Raw genomic sequence first — 27,373 nt, forward strand, 5'->3', positions numbered from 1 at the left:
TGTCAATCTCCTCTGGCAACACCTTACAGACACACCTAGAAACAATACTTTACCAGCCTAGGCATCCTTCATTCCATTCAAGTTGACACGTAATGTTAACCATCACAATGGCATTACAGACCTATTTATCACGTATTGTTAATAATCTCTAAAGATAAGAGATTCTTGTGGAAAAAGAATTTAAGGAAAAACAAGATGGTTTTGTTTATTTGAGGAAAAACAAAATGCTATTCAAGGAAAAACAAGATGCTATACAATAACCTATGTAACGAGAGTAAAATGAAACATGACTTATTTTGTAATTTTAGAAAACCTATATGTTATTTTATTGTAAGAGTTCAAAATAATTCAGAAGAACCAGTTTTCAATCACATATTGATATGAGTATATCTAGGTAGAAACAACTAATTATACTCATGAATGATATAGATAATTGGTAATTTAATATATAGGAAAAAATGGAAATCTGACTGATGTTTAAAATTAGTAACAAATATCAGAATAATAATTTTTTTCTTTTTCTTTTTTTTTTTTTTTTTTGAGACAGAGTCCTACTCTGTCGCCAGGCTGGAGTGCAGTGGTGCGATCTCGGCTCACTGCAACCTCCGCCTCCTGGGTTCAAGTGATTCCCCTGCCTCAGCCTCCCGAGTAGCTGGGATTACAAGCGCACACCACCATGCCTGGCTAATTTTTTGTATTTCAGTAGAGACGGGGTTTCACCATGTTGGCCAGGATGGTCTTGATCTCCTGACCTGGTGATCCGCCCGCCTTGACCTCCCAAAGTGCTGGGATTACAGGCGAGAATAATAAGTGGGAAGAATGGCTCAGAAAATCTGCAGCTACAGGTCTTAAGCTTACTGGAAATCTCTGATCAACCTGGTTAAGTACAGACAAGCTTAATGGAATAAGAATCATGGAAATAATAGTTGAAGCTAACAAGAAATATGTGCATAATTCACATTGTACATACTTGGAATGTTTAAGAAATTTTGACCAGTTAGAATGACACACTTATACATCCTATTTTAAATAAATGATTGAGTATTTGACTTAGAATTTTAATTGAGTCTTAATTTTACACAGAATATTGGAATGTCTAAGACAGCTTTAGATTTATTATGTTTGAAGGATATAAGACACTAAAATAAGATTTATGTAATTTAGACAATTGCAGAAATTAAACAATATCTGACATATTAAGTTGACAAACATGGTTTAAAATGTTTGAAGATGTTGAATTAACAAAGTTTATAAATGGGACCAAAATTATTAAACATTTTTTAAAAGTACTTAAATGTGATACACTTATCAATAGAATAATGTGTAATCTGAAATTTAAAGTTTGAGAACTAGTTTTAAATTTGTAACTTTAATAAATTGAACCCTTCCCTCCTCTAGGAAAATAAAAGAATGCCTATGTAAGAGGAAAAACCAAAATGTTTTTGTTCTTTGTACACTCTACTCAACACAGAACACCTCTGTGAACAGATTTGTGGGGATTTTTTCTCACACCAAGCGACTTGCCAGCAGAAAGCACCTGAGTATCCTGTAATTCAGTTCAATTCTGACACTGTAATCTGGAAATTGTATCAGATTTCACATGTTAAAGGGTTGAAGGCTCAGTCCCACAAGGCTGTCCCCTACTTCAAATGCTAATTGCAAGTCCCAGATTGTGACCTATCCAGTCATAAATTGGAGTTTCCATAGCCCCTCTCCTTAGTTTGATAGTTTGCTTGGACAGCTCACAGAACTCAGTTAAACACTTTAATCATGTTTACCAGTTTATTATAAAAGATATTTTAAAAAATGCAGATGAGGAAATGCATAGGATGAGATTTGGGCAACCTGGAAGCTCATCAAATCTTGTTCAAAAGTTTCTGTAGAGTTTAATCTCCAGCCCTCAACCCTCTTTCTGTAAGTCAGTAGGTGGGGCTGAAAGTTCCAGCCCTGTAATCACTTGGTCCCTCTGTAGCTCTGTAGACTGGTCCTATCATGAGGATACCCAGGGGACCCACCCTTAATAATCATTAGCATAAACTCAGAAGTTATCAGAGGGGATCAGTAACAAAAGACACTCTATCACTTAAGAAATTCCAATGGTTTTAGGAACTCAAGACAAAGACCAAATGTATTTCATATTATACCACACTTTACTTTTATCAGGGAAAGAACATTTGAACAGTCCAATAGAAGATAGGAATACGTTTTAGATCAGATTCTGTTTCATATGATAGAAAGCCCATCATAACAGGAGCTCAAACATAAAATGTTTATTCCATGATGAAACAGAAGTGTGTAACTAGACAATCTAGGGCAAAAATGGTAGCTTAAAAAAGGCATCATTGATTATAGAGAGAAGTAACATTTTTAAAATACAAGTAACTTATCATTCCTAAAATAAGATCCACTAATATATCACTCATAAGCAATGTCCTTAAAAGAACACAGAGAACAACTAAAATGAAAATAAGATCCGCCAAGTTCAATCAGAAGAAAAAAAATGAATTCGTTGTCAAAAGTGTCATAAAGGACAAAGAAATATATGTTCTAGAAAAATTACTAAATTTAAAATATATAACCACTACTACCACTTTGAATTAGACAGTCTGTACTTTGCACAAAGACTGGACCAAGGGCCAAGAAAGGGTCAAACTGCAGCTAGAATTTTGCTCAATTGTATGCTCATAAGGCCATTTCTGTAAAGAAGCAGTACTTTTTCAAATTTGCCCTAAGGCATTATAAAAACTAATAAAAATACCTGGGTATAATGATCATGGACAAATTTGTTCCTTAACATATAAAGAGCTTCTAAAGATAGGAAGCAACAACTGACAGGGTTATAGAAAGAAAGAAATAAACAATTGTAGTTGGAGATTTTAACATATCCCTAACAGGAATCAACAATCAGACCCCCCCAAAAAAATTAGCAATGGCTTAGAAAATTTGAATAATGTCAAATTTATTGTGCAACTCAAATATGCTATATTTTGTATGTATATCTTTTTGTGTATCTCAGTATAAAATTACATAACATTAAAGCAAAGAATACAAATTATTTTTAACAAAACATAACTTTACAAAAAATAACTGATAACAAAAACTTGTTAAAAAGTAAACCTCAATAAATCCCAGGTAAATCATTGTCTCTGAATATTATTCAATAAACTTATAAAGCAATTTTAAAAAGATAGTTTTTAAATTCCTGGAACTTATCTAAAATACTGTGAAATAACTTTCAGTTATAAGTGAAATAACTGAGATATTTGGAAATATTAGGATTGAATGACAATGAAAATGATGCAAGCATTTGGGGGACACAAGCAGTATTTAGGAAATTTTTACCTTAAAGGGTATTCATCAAAAAATAGGAATGCTTCAAAATGATGAAATAGGATATTACCTCACAACTGTTAGAATGGCTCTTATCAAAAGGCAAAAAATAATATGAGATGGCAAGGATGTGGAGAAAAGGGAACACTGGTACACTATTGGTTGCAATGTAAACTAATACAGTCATTACTTAATGAAAACATTATGGAAGTACCTCCAAAAACTTAAAATGGAACTACCATATGATTCAGCAGTTCCACTACTGAGTATCAAAGGATATGAAATCAGTATGTCAAAAAGATACCTGTGAGGGGACAAAGCAAGATGGTGGAATACGTACACCATTCATATCTTCACTGGAATACCAAATTTTACCAGCTATTCTGCACACTGAAAAACACTATCACAAGACCCAAAAATCAGGTGAGCAAACACAGTACCTGGTTTTAACTTCATATGATTGGAAGTGACTTTGAGGAGGGTTGGAGAGACAGTCTTTAATCACCAATGCTATCCTTCTCCTAACCCCCAGCAACAGTTGTTCAACATGGAGAGTCTGTGCATTTGGGAGAGGAAGAGCGCAGTGACTGGGGAACTTTACATTGAACTCAGTGTTGCCCTGTCATGGCAGAGAGCAAAGCTTTGCTGGGCTCAGCCAGTGCCTGGATATGGAGGGAGCATTTGGACCAGATTTAGCCAGAGAGGAATCACCCATTCCATCAGTCAGAACTTAAGTTTTTTAGCAAGCTATGCCACAGTGGGACAAAGTGCTCTGGAGTCCTAGGTAAACTGGAAAGGACACAAGGACTACAACTCCTAGGCAACACCTAGTGCTGGGCTGGGCTCAGAGCCAGAGGACTAGGGTGGCACATGACCTAAGGAGATACCAACTGGCATGGCTAAAGGAGTGCTAGTACCACTCCTCCTCCAACCCCAGGCAGTGCAACTCACAGCAATTAAAGTGTCTCCTTCCTTCTGTTTAAGGGGAGGAGAGCAAAGAGTAAAGAGGGCTTTGTCTTGCATTTTGCATACCAGCTCAGCCACAGTAGGAGAGGGAACTAGGCAGAGTCGAGAAGCCCCCATTCTAGGCCCTAGCTCTGGCACATTTCTAGACAAACATGGGCTAAAAGGAACTTGTTGCCTTGAAGGGAAGGACCCAGTCCTGCAGGATTAATCACCTGCTGAATAAAGACCCCCTGGGCGCTGAATAACCAGCAGTGATACCCAGGAACTATGCTGTGGGCATTGGGCTCTGAGATGCGCAGGCTTCACGGGTGACTCAGCACATTCCCACCTGTGGTGGCTGTGATGAAAGACTGCTTCTGTTTGAGAAAAACAGAGAGAAAACTAAGGTGACTTTGTCTTGCACCTTAGATGTCAGCTCAGCCACAGTGGGTTAGAGCAAAAAGCAGGCTCATGGAGTCCCTGAGTACAAGCTTAGTACAAGCTTAGCATTTCCATACCTGCCCTGGGCCAGAGGGGAGCCTATTGCCCTGAAAGGTGAGTCACAGGCCTGGCAGCATTTACCACAAACTGACAGAAGAAACCTTGGGCTTTCAGTGAACATTGCAGTGGCCTGACAGAACCCGCTTGTGGACCAGTGGTGGTAGATCCCACAGGGAGAGGCTCTTCTGCCTGTGGAAAGGGGAGGGAAGAGCAGGAAGGACTTTATATTGTGGTTTGAGTGCCACTTTAGCCACAGTAGAATAGAACATCAGGCAAATTTCTAAGGTGTTTGACTCTAATCCCTAGCTCCCAAATAGCATCTGTGGATCTGATCAGGGCCTAGGGGAACTTACCACCCCGAAGAGAAGGACCCAAACCTGGCTGGCTTTGCCACCTGCTGATTGTAGAGTCCTAGGACCTTGAGTGAACATAAGTGATAGTAGCCAAGTAGTGGTTACAGTCGGCCTTGAGCAAGACCCAGTGCTGTTCTGGCTTCAGGTCTGACCCTGTGCAGAACCAGCGGTGGTAGCCACAGGGGTGCTTGCATCACCACAACCCCGGTTCCAGGTAGCTCAGCAGAGAGAGAGAAAGAGACTCCATTTGTCTGGGAGAAAGTAAGGGAAAAGAATAAGAGTCTCTGGTGATCCAGAGAATTATTCTGGATCTTATCAAAGACCACCAAGGCGGTACCTCTATGAGTCTGCAAAAAACACAGCATTGTTGGGCTTCGGGCCCAAGTCCCTTTGAATACCTGGAAAATGTTCCCAAGAAGGATGGGCACAACAAGCCAAGACTGCAAAAAATACCTAACTCTTCAATGCCAAGACACCAAAGACCATCTATAAGCATTAGGATCATCCAGGAAAACAAGACTTCACCAAATGAACTAAATAAGCCACCAGGGACCAATACTTGAGAAACAGATGTGACTTTTCAGATAGAAAATTCAAAATTGCTGTTTTGAGGAAACTCAATGAAATTCTATATAACACAGAGAAGGAATTCCAAATTTTTTGATAAATTTAACAACGAGATTGAAATAATTAAAAATAATCAAGTGGATATTCTAGTGTTGAAAAATGCAGTTGAAATACTAAAGAACGCATCAATGTCACTTAAGAGCAGAATAGTTCAAGCAGAAGAATTAGTGACCTTCAAGAGGCCGTTTGAAAATGCAAAGAGCAAACAAAAGAAAAACAAATAAAAAACAGTGAAGCACACCTACCAGATCTAAAAAATAGACTCAAAAGAGCAAATCTAAGAGTTATTGGCTTTAAGATAGATAGAAAACAATACAAACGATCAATGAAACAGGTTTGTTTTTTTAAAGATAAGCAAAGTTGACAAACCTTTAGTCAGACTAACAGAGGAAAAAAGAGAGAAGACCCAAATAAACAAAATCAGAGATGAATAAGGACACATTACAATTGATACCACAGAAATTCAAAGGATAATTAGTGGCTGCTGTGAGCAACTATATGCCAATAAATTGGAAAATATAGAGGAAATGCATAAACTCCTAGACACTTACTAGATTGAGCCACGAAGAAACCCAATAGCTTAACAGATCAATAACAAATAACAAGATCAAAGCCATAATGAACAGTCTCCCAGTAAAGAAAAGCCTGAACCCAATGGCTTCAATGCTAAATTCTAACAAACATTTAAAGAAGAACCAATACCAACTCTACTCAAACTATTTCAAAAAATAAAGGAGAGAATACTTCCAAACTCATTCTACAAGGCCATTATTACTTTGATACCAAAAGCAGACAAAGACACATAAAAAAAAAAACTACAGACCAATATCTCTAATGAATATTGACACAGAAATCCTCAAAAAAAAAAATACTAGCAAACCAAATTCAACAATACATTAAAAAGGTCATTCATCAAGACCAAGTAAAATTTATCCCTGGGATGCAAGGATGATTCAACATATACAAACCAATTAATGTGATATATCATCAGAATGAAGTACTAAAACCATATGATTATTTTAATTGTTTCTGAAAAAGCATTTGATAAAATTCAATATCCCTTCAAGATAAAAACCATCAAAAAACTGGGGATGCAAGGAACATACCTCAACATGATGAAAGCCATATACAACAGACTCACAGCTAGTATCATACTGAATGCAGGAAAACTGAAAGCCTTTCCTCTAAGATCTGGAACATGGCAAGGATGCCCAGTTTCACCAATCTTATTCAACATAGTACTGGAAGTCCTAGCTAGTGCAATCAGCCAAGAGAAATAAATAAAGGGCATCTAAATTGGAAAGTTAGAAGTCAAGTTATCCTTGCTTGCAGATGACATGATCTTGTATTTGGAAAAACCTAAAGACTCCACCAAAAACTATTAGAACTGATAAATTTAGTAAAGTTTCAGGGTACATGATCAACATAAAAAATCAGTAGCATTTCTATATGGCAACAGTGAATAATCTGAAAAAGAAATCAAGAAAGTAATTCCATTTATAACAATCACAAATAAAATTAAATACCTAGAAATTGACTTAACCAAAGAAATGAAAGGTCTCTACAATGAAACTATAAAACATTGGTGCAGGAAATTGAAGATGGCACACACAAAAATAGAAAGATATTCCATGTTCATGGATTGGTGTAATTAATGATGTTAAACTTTCTATAATACCCAAAGCAATCTACAGATTCAGCGCAATCCCTATCAGAATACCAATGACATTCTTCACAGAAATTGAAGAAATAATTCTAAAATTCATGTGGAGCCACAAAAGACACAGAATAGCCAAAGCTATTCTGAGCAAAAAGAACAAAACTGAAGGAATCACATTACCTTCCTTCAAATTACACTACAGAGCTATAGTAACTGAAAAAGCATGGTACTGCCATAAAAACAGGCATGTAGACCAATGGAACACGATAGAGAACCCAGAAACAAATCCATACACCTACAGTGAACTCATTTTTGACAAAGATGCCAAGAGTATACATTGGAGAAAGGAAAGTCTCTTCAATAAATGGTGCTTGGAACACTGGATATCTATATGAATAATAATGAAACTTGATCCCTATCTCTTGCTATATACAAAAATCAAATCAAAACGGATTAAAGACCTAAATCTAATACCTAAAACTATGAAACTACTACAAGAAAACATTCAAGAAATCCTCTGAGACATTCATCTTGGCAACAATTTCTTGAGTAATACCCCACACACAGGCAAACAAAGCAAAAGTAGACAAAAGGGCACGGTGGCTTACGCCTGAAATCCCAGCACTTTGGGAGGCCAAGATGGGTGGATCACGAGGTCAGGAGATTGAGACCATCCTGGCTAACACGGTGAAACCCCGTCTCTACTAAAAATACAAAAAAAAAAATAGCAGGCGTGGTGGCAGGCGCCTGGAGTCCCAGCTACTCAGGAGGCTGAGGCAGGAGAATGGCGTGAACCTGGGAGGGGGAGCTTGCAGTGAGCCAAGATCGCGCCACTGCACTCCAGCCTGGGCGACAGAGCGAGACTCCATCTCAGAAAAAAAAAGGAAAAACAAAAGTAGACAAAAGGGATCATATCAAGTTAAAAAGCTTCTGCACAGCAAAGGAAATAATGAAGACACAACCCACAGAATGGGAGGAAATATTTGCAAAGAAACTATCCATCTGAGAAGGGATTAATAGCCAGAATGTATTAGGAACTCAAACAACTGTGTAGGAAAAAAATCCAATAAGCCAGTTAAAAAATGGGTAAAAGATTTTAATAGAGATTTCTCAAAAGAAGACATACAAATAGCAACTGGGCATATCAGAAGATTCTCAACATCATTGATCATCAGAGAAATGCAAATCAAAACTACAATGACATGTTATCTCACTCCAGTCAAAATGGCTTATATCCTAAAACAATAACAAATGCTAGTGAATATGTGGAGAAAAGAGAACGCTTGTACACTATTGGTTGGAATGTAAATTAGTACAACCTCTATGGAGAACAGTTTGGAGGTTCCTCAAAAAACTAAAAATAGAGCTACCATATGATCCACCATCCCACTGGTTGGTATATACCAAAAGAAGGGAAATCAGTATATCAAAGACATATTTGCCCTGTCATATTTGTTGCAGTACTGTTCACAATAGCCAAGATTTGGAAGCAACCTACACGTCCATAATGGATACAGAAAATGTATTTATGCATGATGGAGTACTATTCAGCCAGAAAGAAATGAGATCCTGTCATTTGTAACAACATGGATGGAACTGGAGGTTGTTATGTCAAGTGAAATAAGCCAGGCACAGAAACACAAACATTGCATGTTCTCACTTATTTGTGGGATATAAAAATCAAAACAGTTTAACATATGGAGATGGAGACGAGTAGGATGATTACCAGAGGCTGGGATGGGTCGCAGGGGGTGAAGGGGATGTGGCAATGGTTAACGGGTACAAAGAATGGAAATAATAAATAGAACCTAGTATTTGGTAGCACAACAGGGTGACTATAGTCAAAATAATTTAATTGTGCATTTTAAAATAACTAAAAGAGTATAATTGGGGCCAGGCACGGTGGCTTACACCTGTAATCCCAGCACTTTGGGAGGCCAAGGCAGATGGATAATGAGGTCAGGAGTTTGAGACCAGCCTGGCCAATATGGTGAAACCCCGTCTCTACTAAAAATACAAAAATTAGCTGAGCATGGTGGTGCGTGCCTGTAGTCCCAGCTACTTGGAAGGCTGAGTCAGGAAAATCACTTGAATCCGGGAGGTGGAGGTTGCAGTGAGCCAGGATTGTGCCACTGCACTCCAGCCTGGGCAATAAAGCACGACTCTGTCTCAAAGACCAAAAAAAAAAAAAAAAAAAGTATAATTGGATTCTGTGTAACACAAAAGATGAATGCTTGAAGGGATGGATTTCTCATTTTCTATGTTGGGAATATTAAGTATTTTGTGCCTTATCAATATATCTCCTGTACTCCATAAATACATACATCTACTATGTACTCACAAAGTTAAAAAATTAAAAATAAAAAAGATATCTGCACTCCCATGATCATTGCAACATTATCCACAACAGAATTGATATGGAATGAAACTGTCATCAACAGATGTACAGGTAATAAAAATGTAAATATACACAATGAAATACTATTCAACTTCTAAAAAGAAGAAAATTCTGTCATTTCTGACAACATAGTTGAACTTAGAGGTCATTATATTAGGTGAAATAAGCCAGGTATAGAAAATAAATACCACATGATCTAACTTATATGTAGAATCTAAAAAGTTGCAGTTTCTGAAGCAGAGAAAAGAGCCTGATGGGGTGAGAGGATTGGGGAGCTATAGGTCAAAAGACCTAAAATTTCACTTAGATGAGGAATAAGTTCAAGAGATCTATTGTGTATAATGGCAACTATAGTTAATATATACTTGAAAATTTCTGAGAGAGTAGATTTAAAGTGTTCTCACACAAAAGAATAAATATTTGAGGTAGTGCAAATGTTAAATAGCTTGATTTAGCCATTCTGCAATGTATACACTTATCAAAACATCATGTATACCATAAATATGTGCAATGTTTACTTGACAAAAAAATTTTTAACGCAAATAGAGAACTAAATAAACACGGAATTTAGGAAACAGTACAGAACAATGGAGAAAGTCCTGAAAAAATGTGAAGGATGGAATTAATAAAGATTAGGGAAAAATCAGTGAAACTGAGACAAAATGAGGCACAGACAGTAAGAAAAAGAAGTGAAAGATAAGAATGTATGTTAACTCAAAAGTTGGTTATTTGAAAAGGTTGGTGACATTAATACAATAAAAGGATTGTACATGAAAAATGAGAGGTATAAATAAATAAAACATTGAAAAAGGGAAACAACTGCAGATAAGAAAAAGACTTTAAAAATAGTAATTATGAAATTATGTTATTAAATTTGTTAATCTAGGCAAAATGGTTAAATTTCTGAAACAGATATAAAATATTAAAATTGACACAAGAAGCAATGAAAGTTAAAATAACAACTAGTATTCATGACCAGCCTGGCCAACCTGGTGAAACCCCATCTCTACTAAAAATACAAAACAATTAGCCAGGTGTAGTGAAAGGCGCCTGTAATCCCAGCTACCCAGGAGGCTGATGCAGGAGAATCGCTTGTACCTGGGAGGTGGAGGTTGCAGTGTGCCGAGATCCTGCCATTGCACTCCAACCTTGGCAAGAAGAGTGAAACTCCGTCTCAAAAAAAAAAAAAAAACAGTAAAATAATAATAATAATAATAAAACAACCAGCAAATAGGTTGAAATGGTACTCAAAGACAAACTACTCTCTTCCCCCCATCCACCTATAAAGAGAATTCCAGACTAAAAAGATATTATGGGTAAGTTTTAACCAAGTTTTTGAGAACTAATATCTGTTCTATACAACTGGCTCTAAAAACAGATAAAAAAGGAAAGTTGTCTAATTCTTTTTCTGGAACTAACATAACCTTAGTTCTAATTCTTAGAGTATAATAAAATATATATGTATTCCTTTTTCATTTTTTTTTTAAGGACAAAGTCTCACTATGTTGCCCAGGCTAGACTCGAACTCCTGGGCTCAAGCAATCCTCTAGGCTCAGATACTGGGACTATGTGCCTCTGTGCCCGGCTTAAGCCCATTTTAGTTACAAATGTATGTAAAAAATCTTACTTTAAGTAAACCTAACCATGAATTTAAATCATGGCGGTGAGACACAAGAAAAATTGTTATGGTAGTTCATCATATTAATGGACTAATGGGGAAATAAATCTTATCAGAGGCAGAAAAAGAATTTTATTGTTCAACTTATACTCACATAAGATACTAAACTAGAAGAGAACCACCTCCACTTTGTAAAGGCTTAATAAAGCAAGCATTATACTTAATGGAAAAACTTTAGAGAAATTTACATTAATAGCAGAAATAAGAGGTGGATGTTCATTAATATTGTCACTGTTTAAAATAGTACTTCAGGTCCTGAAAAATGTTAAGAAAAGGAAATAAGAGGTTTCAGGATTGGAAGAGAAGAAATGAAAACCATCATTGTTAATGACAGGATTATCTCCACAGGAAACCCAATATAACCAAAATATTATAACTAATATAGGAGTTCTGCCAAATAGCTGTCCATAGATCAACTTATGAGTAATTACTAATTGGAAAATATAGTAAAATGTAAGTACTATTCTCAAAAGTAACCCAAAGTATCGAACAATTCATGTACCAAGAATTCACAGGATCTTTTTAAGTAAGAGGTAAAACTTTGGGCAAGGAATTAATGAGAGATATGCCCTATGCATGGGTAGAATTACTTCCTATAATAAAGATATCAATTTTCCATAAATTAATTTATAAATCTAATGCCATAACAATCAAAATTTTATGTGCAATTTTACAAACTTGTTCTAGGCATTATGTGGAAGGATAAAGACATACCAATAAATCCATTTTGAAAAAAGAAGAGAAAAATTTGCCAGCAGGCAAAAATAATTAAAACCAGGATGGAACTTGAATAACAGCAGCAAAATAGACATATTGAAGGGAATCGATAGTAAAATAATAATATATATACATTTACAGTGATATTTATATGTGAACTTGACATATGATGATAAAGTGGCACCACAATTAATATGGAAAAGGTGGGTCAGACAGGATAGGAAAATTAGCTCACCAATGGAATAAATTAAAAACTGGACTCCTGTCTTTCATCCTACAATATGACATGCCATGTCTTAATTGTGTTTTAAAGGGCTGTTGCCTGTCATCACGGATGAGGTAAGAGTTGAAGCAAGAGATTACTTAGGTAGCTTTTTTCTTTTTTTGAGATGGAGTTTCGCTTTTGTTGCCCAGGCTAAAGTGCAATGGTGGGATCTCTGCTCACCACAGCCTCCACCTCCCAGGTTCAAGCGATTCTTCTGCCTTGGCCACCTGAGTAGCTGGGATTACAGGCATGCACCACAACGCCTTGCTGATTTTTTATTTTTTAGTAGAGACAGGGTTTCTCCATGTTGGTCAGGCTGGTCTCGAACTCCCGACCTCACATGATCTGCCCACCTCGGCCTCCCAAAGTGCTGGGATTACAAGTATGAGCCACCATGCCCAGCCTAGGTAGCTATTTTATGGTATATTCACAAAGATGGCAGTTTGGACTAGAGTGGTATCAAGGGAGATGGTGCAAAGTGTGCAAATTTTGACTTGTTCCCCTAAGCTCCGAATTCATGTCCAACCACCTATGAGGCATCTCTGTCTGCAATCCTATAGGTCATGTATACAAATGTGTCTAATACTGAACATATTTTCTCCATACAAATCTTCTCCTCTTGAGTATATTATTGAGTATCAGTACTAGAGACCTGGTAGTCATCCATATGATGGTTATATATAAGGATATATGATAGTCCTTATCATATCCCCACTGCTACTAGTTTAATTTGAGCTCCTTATCCTGCATCTCTTGTAGCAGTAATCTTACTTAACTGTCAACCTTCCACTGAAACTTATACCTTTAGTCAGAGATGCAATTAATTAAAACAAAATTTGGACTTCACCATATAGTGACTTTGTCTTTTTCTACTGTGCTTTAAAATAAACCTCATTTCTTAGTGTTTCAAATCGTTTACTAAGATATTTAATAGATCTTGTTGTTTTAGTCGGAATGTGGAACAGGGACTTCGAGGGACACGCACTACTACCAGACATTATAATACAATTAGCCGAATGGATAGACATCGTGTCGTGGATGACCATTATTCTCCAGATAGAGACAGGTAAATATGATTAAATACTATTAGACCTTATTATTAATATAATCACTGCTTTCAGGAAGGGGTTACCATAAAATGTTTTCACATATTCCTTTTTCTTAGTTTCTGAAACAATGTTTTTCTGTTACAATGCTTACATTATTTCTTATGACTGCCACATTGTTAAAAGTAAATAAATACAAACAACCTTTTCTCTGGTAAGAAAAAAACAAAATTATCTTTCTCTTGCCATTTTGTTTCTGGTTTAATCAAACCAGTTAAGTTAGTGAATCTGTATAAATCATTATAATGTTAATTATAGTGAAAGCAAGATGTTTTATTATTTTTCCTAGTCATAAACAATTATTATATATATAAATACTTTAATGAGACAAAAGATTTTAAAGTCTCTTACATTCATCAGAGAAATTGGTGTGACTTTTCACATATGGAAGTATTGAGACAGTCTGATTTGTTTAGGAAACATTTTATGATTCATGAAGAGGTTTTTCCTCATGGCTTTCAGTAAACCTTTTAAGCATCTTAAAGATTGATTGCTGTATTTGGAAGAGCTCTCTGAATTTGCTCCATTAAATGTGACAAACTTGGAAGTAACATGGTATGTTACAATGCTTACATTAGCTACTATTAATATTTTTAGCTTAAGCAAATTGATAAACTCTCTAATTCATGCTTTGGTTATACATGAAGTAAATGCCATTATATTTCCCAAACTATTCAAAGGATATGATAAAATAATGAAGAAACTCAGAAGTCCCTTTGTATGCATCCTAAACCAATTTTAGGAAGAACATTTGGGGGCTTTTAAATAAGCTGATATGAGAAATTACTGTTTACATTTATACACTTAATTTTTTGTCTAAATTAAGATTATACTTAATTCATGCTTAATTTCACTGTGATTTAGTATACTTCTCCACAAGTAGAGGGGATATCATAGTCTTCAATAGTGTCTAACAAGTATTGGCTTTTGTGCCTGAGATCTAAGAAGAAATTATATGTAAGAAGTTATTAAATTAATATTGCTTTTAGTGATAAATGAAAGCTAATGTAGTATTTTATTTTCTTTTAATTTGCTAAACTTTTTCATAGTAATCTGTGTCTTTAGGGGTAATTACAGACATGCTACCTATAGAAGTTGATGCTTATCAAGTACAATACTGTAATAGAAAGAAGGGTAACTATGTTGGCATGATTAGGAGTTGAAAGGAGTCATATTAGGATGAATGAAGAGGTATTTTAGTTGCCTAATATAGCATTTTAATGAGCTTGATTGTTTCTGGAAATTATTTATATACCAAGTCATAAAATCCTTGTTCCTTGAAGGTTTGTTAATGGAAATGATGAGAGAAAACTCTGAAATGAATTTAAACTTTCTTCAATTTTATGTAAAGTTTTATTTTAATGAAAAACTGGACTTTGTTTTCTTTAAGACAAATAAATGCTGTCTAAATCTTGCAGAAAAATAAAATTAACATCTAGAATTATAAATAAAAATTATTGCTATCATGTCAAATGCATAATACTTTATAAATATTTAAAGGCAAATGACCCTAGGTTTAATGGCAACAAAGCTTCCTATTAAAGCCTAGATGATTAATCCTTGGTATTAGTTAATATGGTCATATTACGTAATTATCATGTCAGAGATATCCTACAATGTGCATTTTTATGGTCTGTTCTAATTTATGTCTGCAACTGAAACATCGTTATATTTTTATTTTTTGTCTAAAAATTTATAAATATTTTAGTTTAGCAAAAATGTTCATATAATTATTTTCTGAAGTTTTCAAGAAAATTGATCCATGTGGTTTTTATTTCTCTTTCAGAGCACTGTCAATGCCAGATCACAATTTCTCTTAATTGTGAGCTGCCTTAAATCCTTTTTTCAAGTAAATAAAATAGAATTTTGTTTAAATAGGAATATAAAACCATTTCTAATATTATTTGATTATCTGTGTAATTATTTATTAACATGAGGAATAAAAAATTAAAAAGTTCAATATTGTATATGTGGTCTGTCACATTAAGCAACAAGTTCTTAATTTCTGTTTTATCTTAATATTCTAAGAGTTTTGGTAATAAAATGCATATGGGTGCATTATGATTTTTAGAAGATAAGAATACTCTAGAACTCTTACAGTGAATTTTCATGAATAGCATTTTAATCAATAATAATGTTGATTAAAAAGCCTAAGAGAGAATTTCCTTTGAGATAATAATAGTAATTTAGGTCTTTTGAGAGGTACAATAAATAACCTTTCTTGTCAGTAAGAATTGATGCACTGGACTAGAATAGTATTTTATTGAATGTAATATTTTATTGAATCTTTTTCATAGGATTTGAAACCAAATGGCCTTGATTTTTTATGCAGGATTTAACCTCTTGCTACCTGTGTCTTTGGGAAAATTAACCTCTTTGACACTTGATTTTTTTATCTGTAAAATTAGAATATCAGTATCAACTTTACTGAGTTGTGTAGATTAAATGACACTGCCTCCAATTGTATAGTAGGTACTGAAAATACGTGCCTTAACCTTACCATTTTAAAAGGATATATTCACTTGCAAATAATTTACATTTAATGTGCTTAGTAAACAAGAAAAAAAGAGAGAGAGAGAAATCAGCCAGTTCACTTAGTGTTGTTGTTGTTTTGTTTGTTTGTTTTTTGAGACAGTGTCTCACTGGGTCACCCAGGCTGGAGTTCAATGGTGTTTTCTCAGCTCATTGCAACCTCTGCCTCCCAGGTTCAAGCGATTCTCCTGCCTCAGCCTCCCAAGTAGCTGGGATTACAGGCATGTGCCACCATGTCCAGCTAATTTTTTTTGTGTGTGTATTTTTAGTAGAGATGGGATTTCACCATGTTGGCCAGCCTGGTCTCGAACTCCTGACCTCAGGTGATCCACCTGCCTGGGTCTCCCAAAGTGCTGGGATTACAGGCATGAGCCACCGTGCCTGGCCCATGCAGTTGTTTGTTTGTTTGTTTGTTTGTTTGTTTGTTTAAGCTTTGTATAGAATGAATGTAGGGCATGAATTGGACCTTGAAAAATGGGCATGTTTATTCAGGCAAGACCAAGAGCAAGGATAGACTATATTGAGTGAGAAATGATGCTATTTGACATTCATTAATAGTACTTGGTTAAACTTGGGTGGTGTAAGGAGAAGATATAGTATTTATATCCTTTCTATAGGTAATATAAAAATAATTTACACGTTAAATTTTTATTAGGTCTTTGTTTCTCTGCATATCTCACTGTGTTACATTAGTCAAAATCCTATTCTGCTTTGCAAAGTAGACAGATTCTTTACAAGTAATTTAGAAACCTGGATGCAAGGACTCAGCTAAAACGAGGAATTATTAAGCATATCTTTCATCTTCTACTTCCATTCCACTGCTTTTTATACCATTGTTTTTCTGATAAGTCCTGGTAACTACTACAACTAGGAACATAGTTTTTCCTGAGGCAGACTATGTGGCCTTAGTATTAGAAATCAATACAAAAATTAGCCGGGCATGGTGGCAGGTGCCTATAATCCCAGCTACTCAGGAGGCTGAGGCAGGAGAATCGCTTGAACCTGAGTGGCGGAGGTTGCAGTGAGGCGAGATTGTGCAACTGCACTCCAGCCTGGGTGACAGAGTAAGACTCTGTCTCAAAAAAAAAAAAAAAAAAAAAAAATATTTTAAGAGCTTTTTGTTTACTTGAGTTAGTTTACTATTAGAATAAGTATAGAGTATTAGATAATATTTCTGTAACATGTCAGAAGTACTCCACAGTATGCATTTTTATGTCTATCCTGGAGGCCAAAATACATTAGATGCATTTATTTCCATGGAGTATACTTTTAGCATCATAAGAATACAATTAATGTTGGCAAAAGATAAATTACTTTATAAACTTTTTTCTCCTGTACATTCAGTTAATAAATATATATTCTGAAAAAGGAAAATGCCCTGTTATATGGACCACTGGCATACCTTACACACTCATGCTATTTATCTATTCCTTGTCAGGAAGTCAGCTACCAGAAAGTGTAACTCATACTCATAACTGTTTCACCAAAAAGAATAGTCTCTTTTTTCCTTTCAGTTATCGGCTATGAAGGAAACATATCTCTGATAGTTTAAAATTATGAAGTAAATGAAAAAAGAAAATTCACTTTACAAAAATAATATAACATTTTATTTTACTTATTTTATTTGCTGTATTTCAGAAACATTTTAAGAGTTAAATCATACTGAGTAGAATGTAGGGACTACAACATAAGGAAAGCATTAACAACATTAAAGACACATGCCAGGCACAGTGGCTCATGCCTGTAATGCCAGAACTTTGGAAGGTTTAGGCAGGCACATCACTTGAGCCCAGGAGTTCTCAACCAGTCTAGGCCATATAGTGAGACCCTATCTCCACAAACACACACACACAAAAATAAATAAATAAAATTAGCCCAGGTGTGGTGGTGTGCATCTTTTTTTAATCCCAGCTACTCAGGAGGCTGAGGTGGGAGGATTACATAAGCCTAGGGAAGTCAAGGCTGCAGTGAGCTGAGATCGCACCACTGCAGTCCAGCCAGGGTGACAGAGCAAGACCCTGTCTCAAAAGAAAAAAAAGAATAAATAAAAACAAAAAATGTTTTTGCATTAAGTAAGGGTTTTTGGAAGCTATAGTTTTACTTAAGAATGGAATATTTTATCTCCCATTTTTGCAGTTCTTTTTCGTATGGACTAAAGTGATTCCTAAAGGGGACATTCGGCTAATTTAATATAGTGGAAGGACAATTCATTATAAATATAACTTTGTGTTGTCTTTAAAGGTTATATTGCTTAAGAATCAAAGTGTCTAGAAATTGGATTAGTAATCTAGTTTAATACTTTGAATAGTAATTTTTTATCATGAGCCTTAGAATCTATGACTTCTTCGTTTTTGCTTTTTAAAATTTAGTAAATGTATTGTTTTTCTATTTTTTTCTTTTACAGTGATTTACTGCTCAGATTGGACTAACTGCAGTTTTAATATAACTTACTTTATTTGTTTAGTCACTATGCATATTTAAGACACTATGCATACTTATTGCTCAAATTTAATAATGTCCATTAATTTTGGAAAAAAAGTAAGCATGGTTCAGTGGAGAAGTGTAATATGTTTTAAGGTTGTACCAAGTGGATGCAGCAAAGGACCTTGAGTATGGCTATGGACCTTAGGTAGATTTTAGAGGGCTTACTAAAACACAATGGTAAATTTTGTATAATGTTCATGCATGAGTTTTTACAGTTTTCAACAGAATCTCAAGGAGGGTCATGACCAGACAAGGTTAAGAACTAACATGACTAGAGACAGAAAAGAGAAATAAAATAAACTGATGCTTGATAAAGGTGATTCTTGCTTAATGGCTGCTTTGGCTTTATAGGGACAAAGTTAATTATAAGACTCTTCAAGGAAACTATTAGAAATTGGATGATTTTATATATATATTTTATAAATTTATAAATTTTGACAAGCTTTGAAATTTACATATTTTCTGTTATTCTTAAGTAATTTTGGAGAAAACCTATTCCTTTTAAAGCAGTAAAGCCCAACATCACAACTGTTGGGTATTATTTCTCTTCTTCATAAAGCTATGTATACTTTTTAAAATATTTTCTTACATAGGCTCATAATCTTCTGTTTACGTTTCTAGAATGTTTCTATAATTATATGAACCACTGCTCTTTTTTGAGAGAAGGCTCATCGTGAAAACAGTATAATTTTGATTTTACTTTTTAGTGCAATCCAAAATATATTTGAGTGGGTCAGCCATTGTGCACAAAGATTTAAAACAGACATTATCCTGGTCTAGCCGGACAAATTATCGTATATCAACTAATTTTAAAATGTTGAAGACTGTGTGGCAGAAGGATAATAATACTGGAACAGATTGGAGAGAAAATTACTTGATTGGGTGAACTGGAAAAGACATCACAGGGAAGTTGGGCTTTAAAGATTGAATAAGATTGTGAAAAGTGAAGCAGTGGAGACAGAGGGAGAATGGTGGGCATTCTTGACAGAATGATGAACATGAACAAAGTCTTGGAGTCAGGAAAACACATGATAATTTAGAGAATCTTAGGTAGTCTGTTGTACCTAGATAAGAGGTAGTGGTATGGGGAATGGAAAGTGATAGAAGATGAAAATTGAAAGTAGTTTAGAACTTTTAGGGAATTTATACTTGTTTTTTGATATCAGGAACCAGTGAAGAATTTTTAGTAAGGTACCTATGTGATCAGAAAGCATAATATGCAAATAAACTTCTGTAGACAGGATGAAGATTGGATTTAGTCAGGGGAAGACTGGGGTCTGAAGGTAGGAAGACCTAAGAGAAGGTTGTTTCAATAGACATAGTAAAGTTGATTTAAGGTGGTGGCAGGAGAAAAGGTAAAGGAGAGAAATCTGAGTTATTTAGGTATCAGAACAAGCAAGGCTTGTAAATCAATTGAATGTGAAAAATGAGGAAATGGAGAAGTTAAATTCTGAGACTGTAAAACTTGGTTTATTAAATAAATATTTTAATCCTTATTTGAAGCTGGAATTGCAAGAGATTACAAAAAAAGGAATAGCTGAAGTATTATATTAAGTTCCAAAGGGGGATTAAAGAATTACGTTAGAAATTAGAAGGGACTTTAGAGATGATGGACTCCTGTGTTTTGTAGAGGTACCTGAGAGACTGCTATGACAGGTAAAAATGAGGCCAAATGGATAGGGATCTAGGCTTCTTACTCTCTTTAGCCAGCATCATCCTGATATTATTTGATTACTGTATATTGATTCTATATCAAATTTTGTTTGAAAAAAGTGATCTGCTAAAAAAAAAAAAAAAAGAGTTTGTAAACCACTGCTTGAACCTCCTCATAAATAGGAAAGGGTATTGTTCTAGTCTCACAATGAACATGTGTTTTCCTGAAGTGTCTACATGTCACTCAAGCATTATGTGGAGAGCCCCGAAGCAGATGGAAAAGTGTTGTGCAACCCAAAGAATAATCAGTAATAAAGCAGAGTTACTGTTTACACCATAAAAACAATTGCATTATTTAGAAAGAACGTGTTGGAATATAAGATCAGGAAATGAATCTTGGAAAACCACTGCCTCTCTACAGAGAAAGGAAATCCAGTACATTAAATACATGAAGAACCACTCATATAGGTGAGAGACCAGGCTGTATGTACAAATGTGTTAAGAGCCTGAGTTTCGAATTAAGAAAGCCCTGAGTTTGAAACCCAGTCCTGCCACTTACTATATAGCTCTGAACAAGCACTCATAGCCTCAGTTTATCTGTCTGTTCAAAAGTGGGAATAGTAGAACCTACCTCAAAGAGTTGTTATGAGAAGTAAATGAGATAATGTAGGCAAAGCTTTTAATGGAGTACTCGGCATATAGTTCAGTGTTAAATAAAGACTATGTTTAATAGCTAGAGAGGTTTCAGAAACCAAAAAAGGAGAGAGTATTAAAAAATAGAGGTTTGAAAATCAATGTCTAATACCAAAGGTAAGTGGAGTATGATGAGGATTAAGAGGAGACGAAAGAATTTTGGGGGGATTTCACATTCATAAGATAGCTTCGAGAGTGTGGTAGAAGCATAAGTCAAATTACAGTAAGCTTAAAGCATGAAAGCAAAGTCCGGCAGAGGTGGCAGGAATTGTAGGTATGTATTTTAAGATGTTCTGTGTTGAAAAGAAAATGAGCGAGATACAGTGGCTTGAGAGGAAGGAAAGATTAGCAAGGGTTTTATTTTTAGGATTAAGTGCAGTTGAGGAAGGGAATAATAAATGAAGCAAGGTCATATGGGAAGCAGGATTACAAGTAGAGGCATCTCTTTTGGTGCAGAAGACAAGGACAAGTGAAGATTTAAATGTATGTTTACTTTATATTTAGAGATAGAATTGTGGAAGTTGAGAGAGTTCAAGGTTTATTTCCATTGTTTATGGAAACATAATGATAATCTGCTAAGATTAATTGTTTTAGTATTAAGGGTTCTAAGAAAGTAGGAAATTTTAAATTCTGCTGTGGAAAGAAGAGATGGGTAAAAGATCAGTGTGCAGCTTGGATTGCTTATGGTAGTTATGAGGCATGAAAGGTAGCAAAGCCAATAGCATGTAATACATAATATACAATAAACATAGTGAATGGAAAAATGAATAGTACCCAATAAATTTAATAAATACAATTAATAATCAAAGTAATTTGGATCAGTTTACTCTATTAAATGGAATTGTTAAAGCCCTTTGTAGTTATTTTTAATTATTAATAATTAAAAGAGAAATAGTTACCTTATAAATTTCTCAACTTTTATAAGTATTTGAAATTACCTCATTTATTATTTCCTTCTTAAACTTTCTGCTTATTTTATTTTTCTCATCTCATCTTTCCTCCTAAAAAATGGTAAAGCATCTCTATCATATAACATATTCTAGGTGGTGCTAAAGATGTTTGAGTAATAACTAATAATGTTATATTTTTGTTGCATTTAATTTTAAAATATTTAGAATATTTTAACCTTTGGCACTGTCATATTACAGTGAACATTGGGAGGAGGGGGCAAACTTTCCAATAACAGTTTCCATGTGCTTTGCTTACTGTCTGCCTATCTTTTAAAATCTCACTTTTTAAATTAAACTATACTTTTTTTTCACTTCTTTCTTGAGTCTTATTTATATTCTTGTTTCTGCCATGCTTGCAGTCATTTTCTTACTCTACCTCGCTCCAGATACAGTCAGACCATTGACCATCATCACAGGGATGGCAGGTATATTTTTCTTACAATTGAGTCTGTTTGTGGAATTGCTTGTACCTGTGTATTGATATGATATAGTTCACTTTTATTTCTGTTTTTATGTATATACATATATGGTTGTTAATGAAATACAGAAATATCACCCATATAAAATAACATGAAATAAAATGTATTAACTAATTGTAGTAGGACATCAAAAATACAGTGTCTCTTTTGTAAATTAGGAGAATCTCTTTGGTGATTCTAAAAATTTAGTTCATCAGGAATTACAGTTAACTCTCTATTATCTATAAAGATAGAATAACAGTATTATCTTTAAATTAACTCCAGTTGACTACTCACCTTCCTCAGCAGAGTCCATAATTAGGTATTTAGATGGCATAAGTCTTGAAAACTCACTTTCCCACCTCCAGAGTAGAGGAATCTGTCCTTGAAGTGCTTAGGTTGAACTGATTTGTTTGTGGTTGCCTTGTCAGAGGTGGCTGTGATCTACTCCTTTGTCATAGTAGATAATCCTTATCTGCAGAGAATACTGAGTCTGTGAGAAAACACTTGTTCATTTCTACCCTACCACCATTTCTCTTTCCAAAGTGGGAATTTGCAGTGAATCATAGATAGTACAGCTACAATGCCTTAAGGAAATATAATTTACATTGGAGGGAAATCTCAGTTACCTGGCATATAATAGCAAGAGGGGTTAACTAGAAAGAGAGGTTAATTAGAAAAGGGAGAGAATATCTCTAAAATCTGAAAAGTTCTCAAGGCTGTATGGAGATTTAGAGATTTGAGCCAGTGACAACATTTGAGATCCTTTAGGTAAAGAAATAATGTGGTGGAAAGCTTAGCTAGTATAAATTAGGAATTATGTGCCATGGTTGGTCACCTTGACTATTGTTTCTAAGTGATTTGGAGTTATGTGTGACTTCCTTCATCCCTATGAAATTAACTAAGAGTTGATAATAAAAGAGTTTATAAAAATGATTGAAAACTAAAGAGTAAATTTATAAGTATTTTATTTATGTGGGTAAATGTGAAAGGAAACATAAGAGGTAATAGCAACAGTAATTTACTAATAACTTTTGTAATGTCTTTCAGCAAATATAATTGAAATTTAGTGCCTTCCAGTTTATTATATGATAATGGTTATTGCTATATTTAATTTTCTTTTGCATTTTTTCACTTTTTTGTTATTCTGCTTCAATCCTAAATAATTATATTTTGTTGTTTTTTGTTTTTACTGTTGCTATATATTGCATTCCGACTATTTTTTACTTTCAGTAATTATACATTTACCTTACAAAAATATGGAAAAGTAGTTATATAACTGTATTTTGATAATTGGCCAAAGCTTTTTTAAAGGTGGGTGACATACATGAATGAGACATTACTGATTATAGACTTACTGTATATACTCTGGTGTCTCTTCATTTCATGCTAAGTTAAAGTCATATCACATCACTTTTTCAATAGTTTGTATTTTCTTAGTCTCAGTTATCAACAAATAGATTATCTGCTTCATGTTACTTAGTTTTTCCATTCAGCAATGTGGCTACAATTCTTGATCATCTCAATTTTGTACTTTTCCCCAAATTCTCAACTTCGGCCTAATTGGCCCATTTTGAAGGAGACATTTATGAATTGTCTTTCTGTGCCATAATTTGGTTTGTGCTGAGAAAACAGAGATCATTAATGTTTATATTAAAATATAACATGGAAAAATCTGTTTCCACAAGCAAGTTATCAAATATCTAATGTAGGATTTACCATGTATATTTACATGTATATGTAATATTTATTTTATATGTATTAAAGTATTTGCCTTGCCGTAGGGCAACAGGAACTCTTGAGGGCCTAAGTCTAGTGACCTAGACAATATGGGTAGAATTTGTAAGAATGAAGTTCCTTTGCTTTTTTAAAAAATATGTTGTACCCATTAACCAACCCCTCTTCATCTCCTCTCTACTGTCCTTCCCAGTCTTTGGTAACTACCATTCTATTCACTGCCTCCATGAGATCAATTTTTAGCTCCCATATATGAGTGGAAACATGCAATATTTGTCTTTCTGTGCCTAGCTTATTTCATTTAATATAATGTCCTCCATTTTCATTCATCTTGCTAATCATGCATTTCATACCTGATTTTATTCTTTCTTTTTTAGCTAACTGATACTCCATTGTGTGTATATATATCACATTTTCTTTATGCATTCATTTGTTGATGGACAATTAGGTTGATTCCATATCTTGGCTATTGTAAATAGTGCTGCAGTAAACATGGGAGTGCAGGTATCTCTTCAATATACTGATTTCCTTTCTCATGGATATATACCCAGCAAAGGGATTGCTAGATCGTATGGTAGTTCCATGTTTAGATTTTTAGGAATCTCCATACTGTTTTCTATACTGGTTGTATTAATTTATATTTCCACCAGCAGTGTGCAAGCACTCCCCTTTCTCTTCATCCTCTCCAGCACTTGTTATTTTCAGAATTTTTTTATAATAGACATTTTAACCTGGGTGAAATGATATCTCATTGTGGTTTCGATTTGCGTTTCTCTGATAATTAGTGATGTTGAGCATTTTTTTATATACCTGTTGGCCATTGTATGTCTTCTTTTGAGAAATGTCTATTCAAATATTTTATCCATTTAAAAAATCAGATTATTATTGTTATTTTGTGCTATTGAGTTGTTTGAGTTCCTTATATATTCTGTTTATTAATCCCTTGTTGGATGAATAGCTTGCAGACATTTTCTTCCATTCTGTAGATGTCACTTCACTTTGTTTATTGTTTTCTAAGCTGTACAGAAGCTTTTCACCTTGATAGAATCTCATTTGTCAATTTTTGCTTTGGTTGCCTGTGTTTTTGAGGTCTTACTCAAAAAATCTTTGCTAGATAGAAGGAATAAAATCTAGTGTTCAATAGCACAGTCAGGCAACTATAATTAACAATGGCTTACTGTATATTTTAAAATATCTGGAAGAGAAGATTTGAAATGTTCCCAACACAACAAAATGTAAATATTTGAAGTGATGTATATCCCAATTACCCAAATTTGATCATTACATATTATATGTTTGTATCAAAATGTAACAGTACCCCATAAATATGTACAACTATTATGTATCCATAAATTTTTTTTAAATATTAGCTTTCATTCTAATTTTGCTACATACAAATGAATGTGTATTAGTTACAACACAATGTAATAACATGAACATCCTTGAATCTACTACCCAAACCAAGAACAGAACATCTAAGTATGTATCTTACATTTCCCTGCACTCTCCTTGCCTGTTATATCCCTGTGCCTCTTTCACAGAAGTAATAAATGCTATGCTGAGTTTGCAGTGTAACTTTCTCTTTTTTTACCTTTTTTAAGGGACTTTGATCATTTGTTATTTAATCTACTAACTTTCTAAGTTTCTCTTCCCTCTGACCTCCATCCCAATCCACTTTGAGATTCTTGGACTGACCTTTTTTTGGACATTTGTTGAACATGTGAATGCTGACCTAGTAATCTATCCATTCTCCTGTATTTATTTCTGTAATGTTTTGTGCTTGTTATTTTTATATCTTGTACCTTTGTATGTAATGCAACTAAACACAACCACCCACCACCCTTCCTTGTTGCTGTCATTTGTTGACCTCTTAGTAATATCATTTTATTCATGGATGATTTTAGAACCTGGCTTTAGTCTTCCTAAACTTCACAATTCCTGCCATGAAGCCTGAGTAATGTCAGCATTTACCTGAATAATCTATTTAGCACCCACTCACTTCCTTAACTTTCTCTAATGTAGCGAGCTTTACCTCCAATTCTACTTTGGTTGGTCAGTCTCATGACCATACTTTACATTTTATTATCAGTAGAAATTGTTCTAGCTCTGAAATCTTAATTTGAATACTATGCCCTTGGACTCCATGATTGCACTTTTTTTTCTTATTGTTTCTTTAAGTTATTTCTACTTCACTTGTTCTTCTGTCTCAGTAGAGAATGCTACTCTCTTGATCCCTTTATTTTCTTGCTGTTAGCCTCCATCTTTCTTTATCTACTTACATATCCAGAAGTTGAATCCATTCTCAAAAATATCCTCAATTCTCTTGCTACATTGTTCTTCTTTTACCTATTTAACAAGGTTCAAACCTGGATTACCCTCTTTCTCTTGTAGAATTGTTTTTGGACTAGATTATCCAAATTTTTACTTACTTGAGTCAAAATAATTGACCACTTAAAAGTGGACAATAAAAAGTAACTTTTTTATTGAGAGCTGTGGAAAAAGAAAGTAGCATCAGTATCTAAGTATTCAGTTCTCTAGCCTCGGTTTCAAGGTAGCATATACTTTCAACTGGAAATTGTTTCCTAGGAATAAAATATGTGTTAATAGCTTCAGTTGGGCCATAGTTTGGCTATATGATATCTGGAACTTTCTAAATGAATGGGATGAATGTAGTAAATTTAACATAGCATCCCCAGTTATGCCCACTCCATTAGAAGAAGCTGGGCTTTCACTGGTCTCTCTACCCTAGGGTATAACATGAAAAATTATGAGGACCACCTCTTTGAGAACAGAAGAGTAGAGACTTAAATAATGTTTGCTAAGCTTTTTTTATATTACTTCAAGAGACAATATTAACTAACACTAGAAATCAAAGCATGTCTTCTGGCCAGGTTATGCTAACTAGTATAAAATAATATTTGATTCATTGTGCATTTTTAAATTCACTCATTTGAACAAACATGTTTAGGATGGATATAATGTTACCCTTTATTAATGTCTCTTTATTAAAATATACCCTTTATTTTAATAAATATAACCTTTTTTAACATTTACCTTTGTACCCTACTTATTTTTCTAGTACTTATCCCTGCTTAGAGCTATACATAACATATTAAGGAACTACTAACATCTGTGGTGGGCAGCTAGATTTTTATGTAAAGTATCATGGAAGAGACAACAACTCAGCTGTATCTTAAAGAATAAATGGGAATTATTTAGATTGATGTGGAGGTGAGGGAGGATATTTGTGACATTTTAAAGAAATGTATGAACAGGGTCACAGAAG

The 27,373-nt window shown here is 34.4% G+C and overlaps 1 protein-coding gene across 26 annotated transcripts in view; it reads left to right on the top strand.

Annotated features, from left to right (window-relative positions):
• The window catches only part of RIMS2 (regulating synaptic membrane exocytosis 2), a 775,539-nt gene that overhangs the window by 494,862 nt on the left and 253,304 nt on the right, over nt 1–27,373 (top strand). For 16 of the 26 annotated variants that reach the window (XM_054499559.2, XM_054499562.2, XM_054499598.2 and 13 more), the window contains one exon: nt 13,424–13,540. In XM_054499559.2, coding sequence (XP_054355534.1) covers nt 13,424–13,540 — 117 coding nt within the window. Of the gene's footprint in view, nt 1–13,423; nt 13,541–22,251; nt 22,318–27,373 lie in introns of all 26 variants that reach the window. The other 10 variants (XM_054499558.2, XM_054499564.2, XM_054499590.2 and 7 more) reach the window with 1 other exon arrangement.

This window comes from Pongo pygmaeus, chromosome 7 (assembly GCF_028885625.2).
Source record: "Pongo pygmaeus isolate AG05252 chromosome 7, NHGRI_mPonPyg2-v2.0_pri, whole genome shotgun sequence".
Lineage (NCBI taxonomy): Eukaryota > Metazoa > Chordata > Mammalia > Primates > Hominidae > Pongo > Pongo pygmaeus.